Consider the following 16,697-nt stretch of genomic DNA (forward strand, 5'->3'; position numbering starts at 1 on the left):
TTTTAACCACACCATATATATATATATATATATATATATATATATATATATATATATATATATATATATATATATACTCTCTCTCTAGTGCATAATATATTTAATCCTACAACTCATATTGTTCATTTAATAACAATTTATCAATTTATTTTGTTATGATCTAACTGTATCATATGCAATAATATTACTACCATAAATTTATTAAGTTGGTCCTTGGTAATAATATTGTAGTATACCATAATTAAATTATCTTCAATAACTATAACATTGGCACCCTTTTCATAATTTTTGATGCCCCACTTATAGATAGACATAGATGCTTTATATTTTGATGCTACTTTGAGTTAAGTTACTTAATATGATTATACTTACAGAACCTTTTATATCTAGGGATAAAGTTGAAAGCACAAAGATGACTTAGTCGATATAATGTACTAACATAGAATGAGAAAATAGTTGAAGGAAATTGTATGTTGATTTTTATAGACCATGATGTGAATAGAGACTTGGTGTTATATGATGATTATAAGTTTATTTTATTTTGGCTATGATGGTATGTTGTACTAACAATTTGATTGAGTATGATTCAACCTTAGACTTGAAGGAAGCAAGTTAAGGGGAATAAAATATTTGGTGTTGAGGTAAGTCTTTTTCTACCTTGCCTTGTTTTTGTGAAGCCCCATCTATAGTTGGCTATCCATGTTCAATATTTTTATTTTACTTGAGATGTTTCAAGTTTGATTCCAATATTATGTACATTGATTTATGGTTCAATCTTCACTATGGTTATGTTGTATATGTGTATGTATATACATACACATATACATATGGATGGATGCATGTGTGTGTGTGTGTGTGTGTGTGTGTGTGTGTGTGTGTGTGTGTGTGTGTGTGTGTGTGTGTGTGTGTGTGTGTGTGTGTGTGTGTGTGTGTGTGTGTGTGTGTGTCTCTGTGTATATATATAGTATAGTTTTTATGTATGTATGTATGCATACATATATACATATACATATACATATACACATATATTATACATATACATATGTGTATGTGTGTGTGTGTGTATGTGTATGTGTATGTGTATGTGTATGTGTATGTGTATGTGTATGTGTATGTGTATGTGTATGTGTATGTGTATGTGTATGTGTATGTGTATGTGTATGAATGTTGGTAAATAAATAAATTATAACTTGATTTTATTTTCACATATTCCTAAGGGTAAGTCCTTAACTCTATTTTATCCAAATTTATTATCTCAAATCAAATTTGTAGATGTGGAACATTACCAATTCAACTTTACAAGTGTGGAGATAACCCCTAATCTTGTGTGTGTGTGTGTGTGTGTGTATGTTTGCAGTGGTATGTTTTAACACATCAAATTATGTTTTTTTAGTTTTATGTTCATAGTGTAGGGAAGAGGATTCAATAGTTAAGTGTTTCAATTTTGTGTTTCTCAAAATCTTATGTGGCAATTTCAAATCACTCCTATTTTTTTAGAGCAAATCACTTGGTAAGTCTCTAGCTTATAATCAAGGTTTTAGGTCCACATCATCAAATATGATGACATATCATTATATTTTTTTGGTTGGGGTGTCCAAAATGACCCCAAAACAAAGACTGATAGTTATGCACTAAGTAATATTATATTAGTGTGCTAATGTGGCATCACATGATTTGTTGCTTTCTAAATGTAAGGAATACATTTCATACAATTATATGTACTCATGATCAACGCTAACAACTTAAAGTGACAAGTACTAGTGCTATAATATCAAAAATATTAGGCATTAAATCAACAAATGCTATAACAACTATTGAAAAATGATCAACTAGTGGATCTTCTCCTCTAGCAAAGTGATATTAGTATGTGTTCAGTCTCTCTTTTTTAATAATTATTCTTTAAGTAAATGACATTGTAGCAAGTGCTCAATTTGTAAGGAGGAAGATTTTGACAATTCTAACTACCTCACTTGTCTTTCAAAACAGCTTTGATGATGATTGTATCCATGTAAAGGAATTTTCATGTATTCAACTTGAACTCTAAATTTTAATATAATAGGAGGGGAGCTAATCTTTTGCTTGATCTATCATAGAATAATAGTAATTTTTGAAAAATCTTAAAATGAAATAAAATAACTATTTGGTAAATAAAATAATTCAAGTTTTTATATATCTAAAGTTGTTTCTTGATAGATGTATTTAAGATATCTATACTAATTTAACCTTTTTTATTGTTTTTAAAATATAGAGTGATTTATATTTGTAGATTATATATTCATGCATGCATACAAGGATGAAAAATCATATCTGCATTTTTATTTTTTTTTAGATCTATTTTAATTTGGTTGCTTAATATAATGATTAGTATATGCAATTTGATATGTATTTACATGAAATAAGATGTACCCACTTTCTTATACTTAAAGGTTTCCATGCAATTTGTAATTTTATCTGTTCATTATTTTAAATCAATTTTGTATGTATGAATTCAACCCTCCAATTTGTAAATTCAAGTTTAAAGCTAGACTCAAACTAAACCTAAGTAAACATTAATGTCTTTATATTTAAAAATAAATATTGATTCTAAATATTTTTTCATCAGAGATATTTCTCCACTACTAACATCCTACATTACACCTCTCAATATAATTATTATTTGAACACATGAACATCAAATATTTTTATCTTTATTCTATTGCAGAATAAGAATACATTACAAAGTGATATAAATTAACCAACCTAAATTAGTATTTGAAGATGGGTTCACCCAGGATTTCCACCTTCAACATACTTACATTACTGTTTGGACACTGGATTAAGTATTTCCATAATTGCCCTTATTGCACAACAAAATACATCATCATTCTCTAACAGTTGTCATACTTAGTTGAACTCCGCTTCACCAACCCATAACCAGTTGTACTTGTCTAAGGCATTAGGTGATTGAGTTGCTTATTCCATTACCATAATAATTAAACAAAGTAGCTATCCACAAATTTCCATCATTCCAAGCAGCATATCACTATCCACAAATTTCCCAAGATTCATAATCAGCAAGTGTCTCCAGTATCAGAATCTAGGTTCTTACCGACATCATATGTTTCTTCTACCAGTTCATTTTCCAAATCTGGCCACTGGAGACGCTCACTAAACTGCCCCTGAACAATATTAGTCCATGCCACCTCCCTTGCCACCAGAGGCAATGTAGTAGGTTACCACCCTATAATGTGGTAAATCAGAACTTGTATAGAAAGCATGGATCAAAAGTACCATAACAAATTCTGATTGCACTAGAACTGGAAGCCTCTGAGCCAAATCCAGCAAAAGACCATATGATATGACCTTGTTGTTCTTGGTTGTTAAGATTTGAAAATTAGTTTGATGGTGCATGGTGATGTAAGAAAGTCAATTGCACATACCTTTAGAGCCTATCCTCATAATCAGAGAGGGGAGTGATATGATCCTTGAGCCCCTTCCTCTTGCGGATATCAATGACAAGTCTTCCTGCCTGTGAAGAAGGATCCATGGGATCAGTACTCATCATATCCCAGTGGTGAAATACACTCTGAGGAAAAGCCTGGCCACCTGTGGCAAGTCTAAGGGTATCTGCAAACTTAAAAGATTCAATGACTGGCAAATAGGCCTTAATGTTATATAGTGGAGTGCCAGGTCTCTGGAGCTCCTCAAATACATGGCCTCTTTTCTGGTTCAAAACATTATAAATGCCGCCTAGAGCTTGCTCAGGAGCCTGAATTTCGACCAGGTAAACCGGTTCAAGAAGTCTGGGCTTAGCAGTAAGCTGAGCAGCATACATGACCCTTCTTGCAGTTGGGATAAGCTGACCACCTCCTCTGTGGATGGCATCAGCATGTAAAACCACGTCACAAATTTCAAAGCAGATACCCCTCATGTTCTCCTCTGCAAGGGCCCCCTCTTTGGATGCCCATTGGAACGCAGCAACAACAGAGTCCTTGATTTCATTCAAGTACTGAACTCCCTTGCACATATCAACTACCATGTTTGGTCCAATTGTCTCGGGCCCAAAGCACCAGATCTTCTTTGCTAGATCCTTATCCCATCCAAATTCTTCACTGAGCACTTTCCCCCTGACTTTAGGATCATCCCTTGGACCAATTCGGCCCTCATCAATTGCCTCTGCAAGACCTTCTTCCATAGGCCTTGCTTCAAAGTAAAGCCTGTTGTGCTTATTGGGAGACTTGCTCATCACAACATGGTGTGATTTCTCTAGAACGGTTTCTCGGAAGGAAACAATGGGATCAGACACAACTATTTCAGCTCCCCCCATAAAATCCTCTTGCAAGTCCTTGAGGCATATCTCAACGTGGAGCTCCCCTGCCCCTGCAATGATGTGCTCCCCTGATTCTTCAATGGTGCATACAACCATAGGGTCTGACTTGGCCAGGCGTTTCAAGCCTTCAACAAGCTTTGGAAGATCAGAAGGTATCTTACACTGCACTGCAACACGATAAACAGGAGAAACAGAGAACTTCATTGCTTTGATTGGGTGGGCATCCATCTCTTTCTCATTTGTCAGAGTAGCATTCTTAGTTATACACTGGTCCAACCCTACCATGGCCACAGTGTTTCCACATGGCACATCATCTACTGTCTCCTGCTTCTTTCCCATCCATATGACAGTCCTTTGAACACTCTTTACATATAGATCCTTCTTCTCTCCAGGCACATAGTTGGGACCCATGATCCTAACCTTCATACCCTTTGCTACTGTCCCTGAAAAGACCCGGCCAAAGGCAAAGAACCTCCCTTTGTCAGAGGCTGGAATCATCTTGGAAACATACAACATCAAGGGTCCAGCAGGGTCACAGTCCCTGATTGCCTTGGCATAGACATCATCCAGAGGTCCTTCATACAAATTCCCCACACGGTATCTCTGGGCCATATAAGGGGATGGCAAATGGAAAATCATCATTTCAAGAAGGGCATTACTTGCAGGCAGCCAGCTTTGCATAACACGCTTCATAAGGGCCTTCCCAACCAAATCCCTCTCTTCATTCTTCATTGCAATCCCAAGCTTTTGCAACATGGGCCATAGCTTATCCTTCTCATTGTTCATACACCCATCGATAATCTGCCTTATTGGCTCATATATAAACTGAACAAAGCCTCTCTTGCAGGTTCGTGAGCCGGTATTTGTGCTAGTCCATCTTCTTGTGGCTGTGTCAAAGTAATTCTCACCCCACAGCCTCTCCATCATCTTCAGTTCATCGACCCCAAACTTCTTAGCATACATTTTTGCAAAATTTGTCATTGTAAAAGCCCATCCATGCAGACCAGCCGAGAATGCTACAGTACCTTTCTCTGGATAAACTTGAACATCACCAAGAAGAGCGTCCTCATAAGTAGCCATAATCACATTCGCACTTTCAATGACCCTTGATATAGTCTGATAGGCCTCCTCTCCATCAACCTGAAGCTCAAGGAAGCACCTATCAATCTTGTTTACAGTAAGGATGGGCTTAATCCTTTCTGCCAGAGCTTGTCGAAGAACAGTTTCAGTCTGAACACAGACCCCCTCAACACAATCTACCACAACCAATGCACCATCTGTGATTCGCAGAGCTGCTGTAACTTCTGATGAGAACTCAATGTGACCTGGAGAATCAATGAGATTTATTAAATACTCATTACCTATTCTCTCTCCCTTAAAGCTGCTCAGAGACTCCTCTGTCATCTTATAGTATAAGGAGATCCCAGTTGACTTGATAGTGATGCCACGTTCAGCTTCATCTGCACGAGTATCAGTCATCCTAACATCTCCTGCAACTTCTTGAGCTATAATTCCAGCTGCTGCTACTAAAGAATCTGTCAATGTGGATTTCCCTGTTAAGATCCACAACAATGACATGCTGGTGAGTATTAAACATAGTCACCATGTTTTTCAACATTTATGTGAGTTTAGGTTCACTAAAGCTCTGAATTTAAGAAAAAAGAGATTTGAACTTTGAAACTATGCAGCATCTAGCTTTCAGGCCCTATTTGTTCAATAGAATCATTTCAAATCTTCTAGCAGAGAAACAAAATGGGAAACGGACACATCTTTCCTGAAAAGGTTTGACTAAAGATGTCAAGTCTTTGCAGAAGTTCCTAGTACAGCTAAACCTCGTGTCTATCTATGGCTTCAAAGGTATAGAACATTAGAATAGGAATGTAGGAGAGAAGCAGAAAATTGTACCATGGTCAACATGAGCAATGACAGACATGTTTCGGATGTTATGCTTCAAATCCATGATCCTTCGGAGCTCCTCAACTGTAAACTTCACCTGTAAAATTTCTTATGGCAATCAGTGACAGACATTGTTAACAAGCAGCAAAGCATACACAACAGACCAGAATTTGGCAGTAATCACTAAATACATGAAATATTAATGAAGGCTGTAATGGGATTTTATAAACAGAAGATCTGTTACCATTTTGTTGATTCTTTCCTGGACTAACAACCTGAAGCGGCTCAACAATTTGAAACGGCGTTCGAATTATTCCTGGAGTCCACCAAACAAGTTAAATATGATAAGCTTAACATCCTCAAAATCACAAGTTGATACAATGACTTGACAACATAATCTTTAAATTTTTGTGAGCTGATACTAGAAGTTGCATAAAAGTTGTCCACCCAATCTCAACTATGAGTGCACCAAGCCAATTCACCACTTAGCTACTAAACCAGAATGTGTTCCCATAAAACTTAAAGAATCTATTGTTGAAGACAATGTGCAATGAAGCAGTAATTCAACAAATCTACAAAAGGAAATTGTAGAGGCTCGAAATGTGCAATAACAGTGAGGAAAGAACAGGGCCAAGAAGAAAAGAAGTTGCAGGGACATCTTAGATTATATCGTCTCTTAGCCCATGCTTTACCCCTCTCACAACCCACTTTTTAGGAGTCCTAGTATAGAATTCAGAACAGGAAATATATATGCAAATCTATATATCCAAATGTTGTCGTACAAAACCCAAATCCTTGAAAAAAGATGCACGTTGAAAACCCATTGAGTACACCCAAATCCTTGAAAACCCATTGAGTACACCCAAATCCAAATGCTGTTAAGAAAGATGCACGTTGAAAATCCATTTAGTACACCCAAATACTTGAAAAAGGACTTAATCCCAAGGAGAATGCAATCAAATACCCAAATTAAGAGCTTTTTAAGAACAGATAACTCAAAGCCAAAATGGAAAATATAAACATAATGATCAAGCAGCTCTAAAATCTACAAAACTAGACTAGATTTCTCACCGAACTTTTGTTTCCTTGGTCAAATGCCAGAGAAAAGGTAACTTCAAAAGCTTTGATCGAAATGAGTTTGAATTGGTTCGACTAGAATTCTCCTGTGTGAGATTGACAGTCTCACAAAGAAGAAGACAGGACCCAAGTGATCATATGGGCCTTCCGACTATGTGTGTATTCATAGTTTCTTCTGGCTTGCTCTCCAAGTAGCCAGCCTTGTTTTCTTGGCGTGCCCACAAAGTTTACAGGTCAGACAAAATTTTAAAAATATATTTTCTGTAATTTTGAATTGTCCAGCTTATGAATTGTTGACAGAGTAAGATTTTAAGGATCTCTTAAAAAAATATTAAATCAGCGGTTGACTTTGGTATGATATATCTAGTTCTTGTGTCAGTACATATCCAAAATATATTTATTTTCCAAGGCAGTCTTTGGGCATTACAATTGGATTTTTTTTCTCCATTAGTACGATCTTGCTAATATCACAAGGCAAAGGTGATAGATATAATGAAATAAAATGAAAGATTTTAATAGTGTTTGTAAGATTAAATAGTCTATGGAATCAAGATGACCATGTTTAATTTATTTTTAAACTTTTTTTTATGTCATATCTTCTGCTATTTGATCTAAGAAGGGGAAAACTCAGAGCTAAAACAATAGTGTCAAGTATTTTTTTTAAAAGGGATTTGGGGGAATAAATCATTTCATGTAAATAATTTAGGTTAATTAAATAAACTTGTTAATTTAAATTAATGGGTTTGATAAATATAAAATTTAAATAAATAAAATTAGAATATATTATTAGATTTTGGAGGGGGGAAATGACTAAGATGTTTGGAATGGATCTATTAATTGAATGTCTTAAAATCTTTATACTCGACATTAGTCTATGGGCAATTTTACATCATTGAAAAACAAAAAAGTAGCTAAGGAGATTTTGGTTGAGTGGTTTTTGAGGAATCAATGGTATTTTCAAATAAGTTATGAGGCCTAAAAATATTCCAACTGACTTTAACAACAAAAGAGAACGTAGTTACATTTTTAGAAGTGTTAACCTATGTTACTTCAACAACAAATAACTTTGATGACGATTATGACATCAACAACATAGAGGATGACGTTAGTAGCATTAAGAATGACTTAAAAAATAATTGTCTTTAGTAACATCGACGATGATTTTAGTAGCAATGAAGAAATGACAACTAGCAATGATTATTTCTGATGATGTGGACTCCAAAAGAGATAGCATTGTCTTTTGTCCAACTCAACTATTTTGTGTCTCTAGACATTCAATGACGGGTCATGTGATATTTTGGCTATAGGTTTTTCCTATTAATAACTGTTGACACTTGACATGCATTAAAGTTGAATATTTAGGATAAAGGAATGTTTAATTAGTGATCTTGATCTTTTGGTGTTCCTTCCTCTTATTAATAGGACCATTCATTTTGCTTTCCCATTTAGGGGACATGTGATCTTTAGTCATTATCTTTGGATAACTATTTTCTTTATCTCTTGCCATAACAATTAAACTTCTATGGGTTGTGGTTTATTACTTTATTTTCAATGGTGGTTGTTTGTATTAGGTGTTTCATGATAAAGCTATCTAGTGATAGTCATGCAAATCATTAGAATTCTTGATAGACAAAAAAAATAACTAAACCATTAATAAATGTAGAGCTAAAGGATATTCAAATAGGGAAGAAAAGAAAATAATAGGGATGAAATAGATATGAAAAAAGGTGATGCCTTTATGGGATAAGAGGGAATAGGAAATGATCAGATAGTTATTGTGGTGATTCCAACAAAGAATAACACAATAGTTTTCTTCTTGTAGAATGCATAAAAAACCAATGTGATATAGTCTAGAGTGCGGCCATCAGATGGGTCTACAAGCAAAGATCTATGCACAGATCTAGAGAAGAGACTATAGAAGATTGAATTGCACCTATGTAGGGGACTTGAGAAAACACTATATAGTTGAGATGTGTTGTTGTAATACATAGTTGGCTTCTTTAAAATCTATTGGTAAGTCTATAAGAGAAAATATTATATTAATAAATGAGCATAGCATTTCTTTGCTTCTACTTGATAAATAGCTTGGTAGGTGACTATGTAGGCAACTAGGTTAACTTGTCTTTCATTGGATCCCCTCCTAGATTACATATAATAAACCTGCAAGACTAATAAAATAATACATAAATAATTTTGCATAAATGAGAGTAGCATAATGTTTTTATTATTTTCACAATGCCACTTCAAGGAGACAACCTCCAAATATAGTATACACTCCGATTATAATTATCCAAGATGCCTTCCACTCAGGAAGTCATGTCATATATATTCTCCCTATCACAAACCCTAATATCCCATTCATGTAATATTCTAACTAACTAGAGGTATGACTTACAAAGCATATGAATTCATATGCTTACTTAATATCACCTATAGGTGACTCACAAAGTATATGCATCCACATATTTATTTAACATTACCTATTGGTGACTTATGAAGCATATGCACCCAATTAATACTAGCTATTATAAAGAAAAATGAGGTGTATATCATTGTGTCTCCCTTCAAAAATATTTAGCTTAAAAGATTGAGATGAGTGGTGCAGGAGCACCCAAGACAAGATTGGCCACCACAAGGCCATAATGAAGATTTATGAGATATTAATTCTATAAGGTTAAAATTACCATTTGATATTTTAAACATGGATAATAGTGCCATTTGGAGTCATCAAACTCATGTAATGAGTCATTTTGTAATAAGTTGTCAAAATTGCCATGTTGGGCAAATAACATCAAAATGAGTAATGTAATGGGGTTCAATGGGTAGAATAGGTTTTTAAAGAGCATTTTACGTTTCATAAGGTCTTGTGTGACCATATTAATGTAATAAAGTTGATTAGAAAGTGTCAAGACGCGAAAAGGTTAAAAACTTGTCAATTAACAACTAAAAGTGTCAATTTGACAATAAATTGAAGTTGTAAACACCCAAAAGTGGTTGTATGGGTGGTTAAGAGTTGTTTTTCAGTTTGCATGAAGGGAATAGGTTTAAATATGTTTCTTATGATCCAAAATGAAGAGGTAGAGGGTCAGATTTTCTTGGCATTGTAAGAGTTTGGGGTTTGGCAATAAAAATACAAGGTTTTCCTTGCAATTTTGGTCTAAAATCTGCACTTTATTGGTCTGAAACTCTTCTTCTTTGCTTCATTTTTTATTTGAAATGGATTTGGCAATGTAGAGGAGTTTTTTTTACTATCGTTTTATACTATTATTGAAGGTTTTACATTCAAATCTGATATACTTTCATTGGTTGTCTTAAAGACTGTTGTAGGTGGCCATTTTATTGTTGTTTTGAGAGTCACAATGCAAATGTGACCCGTTCCACTTTATGTGGTTGTTGTTTCTTATGGAATGGTTCATAAATGATGTATATTATTTTCTAATAACAAGTTTGAGTGCAGGGAATAACGTGGAGATGAAGTGTTGATACCCTAGGGTAAGAGATTGAGTGAGAAAAAGCATGAAAATGGAGGCATGAGTATAGCAGCAGAACATCTACCTTAAGGAGGTAGTGTTTTTATCTGAAACAGTGTTAGGGGATGGTAAATTAATGGTGAATACCAAGTTTCAAGATCTGGAAGTGAGTTTTGGGGTTTAAACAAGGAGGCCCTAGTTTTTTAGGCCTAAAAGGGGGGATTTAGTATCTAACCTATCAAATTAGTGTTTATTGTCTTGAAACCTAGAAAATCTATGGTTTTGGAAAAAATTTCAAGACTTTTTTTTCGTTTGTAGTTTTGGTCGTACCATTTGTTGGTACTTGCTTTGGAAAAGAGGGCTAACTGGGCCTAGTTGGTGTGTAGCAGGGTGTTGTTCCGAGTATTTTGTCCAAAAGACCAATAGTTTATTTTCACATATGTTGTTTAACTTTCAAAAGGGTATCCAGATATATAATATTTTTTGAAATGTTTTTGGAATTATTTTGAGTAATGGTTAGATTACCTGATGAACAGGGCTACTAGGGATTGGCCTATTTAGGGACCCGGGTAAGGGTTTGTGAGTGAACTAGTTGATAGGTTAAGTGAATCCTATTGGGTAAAGTGGAATAGGGTATGTAGAGACCCTAGGAAGTGTTGGAACAATTTGGTGAGGTTGAGAGTTCTATTTGGGCATCTTGGTGAAGCCTAGTGAAGGAAGGTGAAACAAGAAGAGTTGAGTTTTTGAAGAAGAAAGAATGATAAGTTGCAATGTGATTATGGGAGGGTCCATGATGCTCTACATCAATGAGGAAAGTTAGAGATAATGTTGAAAGGTTCCCATGTAGTATCTTCAAGTTGTAGCTATCTCTACTAGATGATACTCTCTTCAATAGAATGAATATGAAGATTCTTTGTGTGATTGTCCCATATAACCTGAAGTTCTATAAATATGGAGCCTTCCTCAATTTATTTAGGTAGTTATTTTAGAATTCAAACATCAACCCCAATCACTTTCTTGAGGCAAGATACATGAAAAATTAGGTGAATCTTAGAAGATGGTGAGAGTTTCAATTTGTATTGCACCTCTCCAATTCATTGAGATCTTCGTAATGACTATAATATGTGGGACTTATGTTATGACCTCACTTGTTGAATAAAAAAACTTTCTTATAGGATTAGAAATGTAAAGAACCCAATCATCAATGCTAAAGATATGTTCTTTTTAATGTTATTCAACTTGCTATTTCATGTGATCTTGCTCTAGGGGTAGATTGGCATTATGGAGATAGGAAATTTCCTCACACTTGGCCAAAGTACTATCAACTAATACAACCTCGGTAGAACCTAGAATTTAAGCATCCAAGAAAATTGGGGATTCCATAGAGGTCCTCATGGGTGACCATCTTGGAAGCTCTATTATAAGTTGTATTATACCACCGCTCAATTGGAGGTACCCATTAAGTCCATTGTCCCTATTTCTTAAACACAAAATAATGTAAGTCGGTCTCAAGATATTTGTTGATAACCTCTATTTTTCTATAACTTGAGGATGATCAATTGAAATCATGTTAAATTAGTACCATGTAAGTTAAAAATACTTGTCAAAAATTATTGGTACAAGGATGATCATTATAACTAACAATGGAGTGGGGCATGCTATAGGCTTTAAAGATAAAATCAAATAAGTATTGAGCAACCATAATATCAATGTAAGGGTTAGTTAATGCATAGAAACAAGTCTATTTAGTCAAAAACTCATAAACTAAAATCACATGTTTACCCCCAAATACTAGAACCCCCACAATGAAATGCATAGAAATATTGGTCAAGTCATATCCGGAATAAGAAGTGGCACAAGATTCTTGAGACTTTGATAATTTCCCTTTATTTATTTGATACACATCACATTCAACTTAAAATTCCTTGCCATCCTACTTAAGTCCATCCCAAATAAATCCCTCTACTCTCTCATAAGTCTTTAAAAAGCATGAGTTCCATATAGTAGAGGAGTGAAATTTTGAGGGTAACTAAAGCTTGACTAGAGTTGGAATTTGAACAAATTTATTCTTGTAGGATTTTGCCAAGATCAAGGGCACAATGAAAAGCATAAAAGAGAGACAATAGAATGACAAGAACAAACTGTATTCTCATCAATATGCAAATGATCAACTGGATTAACCAATACAATGAATATAGGCCTGCTTATATAGGCAAGGCCATAAGGATGTACGAGCACACAATTATGACATGTGGCTCAATGAGAAACAAGGGTAGGTAAGAAATACTAGGGGTAGGTAGGAGAAATAATATAATATTCCACAAGAGGTGGATGACCCACCGAATGTGGAGTGTAATAGCAAAATAAGACCACAAAAGGTGGAATTTCTCCTACAAGCTCTATCCCTATGTGCACACTTCCCTAAGTGTCTCAAATCCAAACTACGAAGAGATGCATTATCCTAAGTTAACTTAAGTAAAGTGCAATAATATCCAAAATGAATATTTATTTACACCAACACCCCCCCTTAAGTGCAACTTAGGGGAATGAAGACTCAAGTCAACAATGCAAGATGGGTCCCGGCTACTAGGCCATGATAGGTACCCATGTACAAAATGCAAAAGCAAGCAAAACCATGCAATGCAATCTCTCACAAATGGAGAAAGGGAGAAAACCCAGTGGGAAAAAACTCCCCCCCAAAAGAGAGATGAACGTACAAAAGACTCTCAAAGAAGAAGGACAAAACCTCAAAGAGGAAAAAGTCCCCCCCATAAGAGAGGAAGGAGAAGTCAGCTGACCCCCCCTAATGACACATCCCGCACCCCCAAGAGAGCTCACAACTGCTGGAACTTACTCTCAGTGAAAGGTTTGGTGAATATGTCAGCAACCTACTCTGATGTAGGACAATACTGCAAATCAATGACCTGCCCCTAAATGAGCTCTCAGATATAGTGCATATGAATCTCGATGTGTTTGGTTCGTTGGTGTTGGACCGAGTTCTTCGAGATCGCAATAGCACTCTGATTGTCGTAATGTAGAACTGTCGGTCGTGGAGTGGTGAATCCAAACTCTATGAGAATCTGCTGGAGCCAAATGGTCTCAGTCGCTACATTAACAGTGCCTCGATACTCAGCCTCAGTCAAAGAGAGAGCAATAGCATGTTGCTTCTTGCTCTGCCAACAAATGGGGCCCAAACCAAGGTGAAAACTATAACCAGAAGTAGACTTATGATCATCAAGATCGCCAACCCAATCGGAGTCTGTGTAACCAACCAAGCAAAGTCCTGTGCCTACTACATAGTGAATCCCATAGTGATGTGTACCCTGGATGTAATGAAGGATGCATTTGGCGGCTTTCCAATGAAGCTCATGTGGTTCCTGCATGAAGTGGGAAACCATGCCAACTGCAAATGAAATATTAGGGCGTGTATGAGTCAAGTAGATGAGACTACCCACAAGCTGACGATACAAAGTGGCATCAACTGGTGGAGAAGAACACTGAACCTCAAGCTTGACTCCTGAAAGAAAGGGAGTCAAGGTAGGCTTACAATCAGCCATATGAAAGCGTGCAAGTAGATCAAGAGCATACTTGGGCTGCGATAGTGTAATCCCGGAAGGTGACTGTGAAATCTCTATCCCGAGAAAGTAGTGCAAAAGACCCAAGTCAGTCATAGCAAATTTGTCATGCAAAGCAGATTTGACCCTGCTAATGATGGATGAAGTACTCCCTGTAATGATCACGTCATCAACATAGAGCACAAGTATCAGGTGAGAGTCATCCTGTCGCAAAATGTAGACATTCGAATCGGAATGACACCTGGTGAACCCTGTGGAGAGAAGAAAGGAATCCATCTTGGTATACCAAGCCCTGGGGGCCTGCTTAAGGCCATAGAGAGATTTCCTTAGTCTGCAAACCAAGGAAGTATCCTGGATGAAACCTTGTGGCTGCTCCATATAAATCTCCTCATCAAGATCACCATGAAGAAAAGCACTCTTCACATCCATCTGATGTACAGCCCAACCATGAGCTGCAGCAATAGCAAGTGTCAAACGAATGGAGTTCATCTTGGCTACGGGTGCAAAGGTCTCAGTATAGTCAATACTTGCAACCTGAGAGAAACCTTTCGCAACAAGCCGAGCCTTATACTTATCCACACTACCATCCGCTACAAACTTGGTCCGATAGATCCACTTACATTGAACCATCTTTCTCCCCTTAGGGAGATGGACTAAATCCCATGTGTTGTTCCTCATCAAGGAACTATACTCTTCCTCCATAGCTTGGTCCCACTCAGGAACCCCTGATGCTTCCCTAAATGTCTGTGGATCGGAAGCGGTAGCAATGAATGCATGTGGTAGATCCTAATGTTGTGATCGAGTTCTCCATGTATCTGAAGGATCCCCAACAAGAGAACCCGCGGACTCAAGTGTTTGTCGAGCCCAACAAGGTCGAGGTGGAGGTGGAGAATGAGGCTCTTCAACTGCAAGTGGACCCTGTGGAGGTGTAACCTTGTGAGTCAGAGTTGAAGGAGTCTCATCATCTAAATCACTAACATCACTATCCACAATGGAGGAAGGTGGAGGAGGTAGAGAGGCTAAGCTAGGAAAGCTTTCCTCAAAGTGAACACTCCTTTCAATGAACACCTCATGTGTCTCTGGATCCATCAATTTGTATGCCTTAACACCCTCAGGATATCCAACAAATATGCAAGGTCGACTTTGTGGTTCCAATGCCTTGCGTTTCTGCAGAGGTATGCGAGCCCATGCTGGACACCCAAAGACTCTAAAATGTCTCACAATCGGTTTCCTACCAGCCCAAGCTTCAAAAGGAGTAATACCTTGCAAAGCTTTGTGAGGAACTCGATTCTAGATGTGTGTGGCACAACTGATAGCCTCTGCCCAAAAGGCGAGATCAAGAGAATGTGCATGTATCATACAGCTAGCCATTTCTTTGAGAGTTCTATTCTTGCGTTCTCCAACGCCGATCTACTGTGGACTGTATGCGACAGAATGTTGAAGATCAATCCCCTCAAATGTACAAAAATCCTCAAGTCTTTTGTTCACATATTCCCTTCCATTATCTGTGCGAAGAATCTTGACCACTTTCCCTGATTGCTTCTCCACACGAGTCTTGAAGTCCTGAAATCTGTCAAATACTTCACTCTTATGAATGAGAAAGTAGACCCAAGTGAAGCGGGAGTAGTCATCAATGAAGGTGAGGACATAGCGGGCCTTACTAAATGAAGGTGCCTGAAATGGACCTGCTACATCGCTGTGAACAAGTTGAAGAACTTCCAAAGCTCTCCAAGCTTTCCCCTTATCAAACTTCTCTTCGGGATGCTTGCCCATGGAACAACCTGAACATACACCCTCTGAAAAACTGATTCGAGGTAGACCTGTGACCATGTCTTTAGTGCTTAGCTACTGAAGATAGCGGTAGTTGAGGTGACCAAACCGCTCATGCCATAGCTTACTTTCTCAATTTGAATGAGTAAGCAAGGCCCTAGAAGGTGAACTTGGCACAAAGTGAGAGAAAGAATAAAGCCTTGAGTTGTCATTGACTTGTCCCACTGCTACCAAGGCATCATCACTAAGTTCCTTTACCACAACTGAATCTGGTGTAAACTCAACCTTTTTCCCATTCCCATAGTGAGTGATTTGGTAGATGGAGAGAAGGTTGGTAGACAAGTTAGGAACATAGAGAACATTCTCAAATGTTCCATCATCCATGTCAACTGAACCTTTCCCTTCAACCTCTACTTGTGTATCATCACCTATGTAAATGTGAGGTACCTTAGATGGCTCCAATGAAGAAAACTGCTCCTTTGTAGAACCCATGTGATATGAGGCACCCGAGTCAAGGATCCATTGTTGTGAAGAACCTGTTGTAGCCACAAATGCTTGCCCTTTTCCCTTAGACTATGAGGAAGAGGAAGGAGATGAATC

General features: G+C 36.9%; 1 protein-coding gene across 1 annotated transcript; it reads right to left on the bottom strand.

Annotated features, from left to right (window-relative positions):
- Nucleotides 1–2,665: 2,665 nt before the first annotated feature.
- Nucleotides 2,666–7,421, bottom strand: LOC131051406 (elongation factor 2). Its single transcript, XM_057985925.2, has 4 exons — nucleotides 7,277–7,421; nucleotides 6,450–6,521; nucleotides 6,215–6,302; nucleotides 2,666–5,862 (listed from the first exon to the last, which is right to left on the bottom strand). The coding sequence occupies exons 2-4, from the start codon at nucleotides 6,450–6,452 to the stop codon at nucleotides 3,422–3,424; spliced, it is 2,532 nt and encodes an 843-aa protein (XP_057841908.2). The 5' UTR covers nucleotides 6,453–6,521; nucleotides 7,277–7,421; the 3' UTR covers nucleotides 2,666–3,421.
- Nucleotides 7,422–16,697: the final 9,276 nt, after the last annotated feature.

The sequence above is a fragment of the Cryptomeria japonica genome, chromosome 11, assembly GCF_030272615.1.
Source record: "Cryptomeria japonica chromosome 11, Sugi_1.0, whole genome shotgun sequence".
NCBI lineage: Eukaryota > Viridiplantae > Streptophyta > Pinopsida > Cupressales > Cupressaceae > Cryptomeria > Cryptomeria japonica.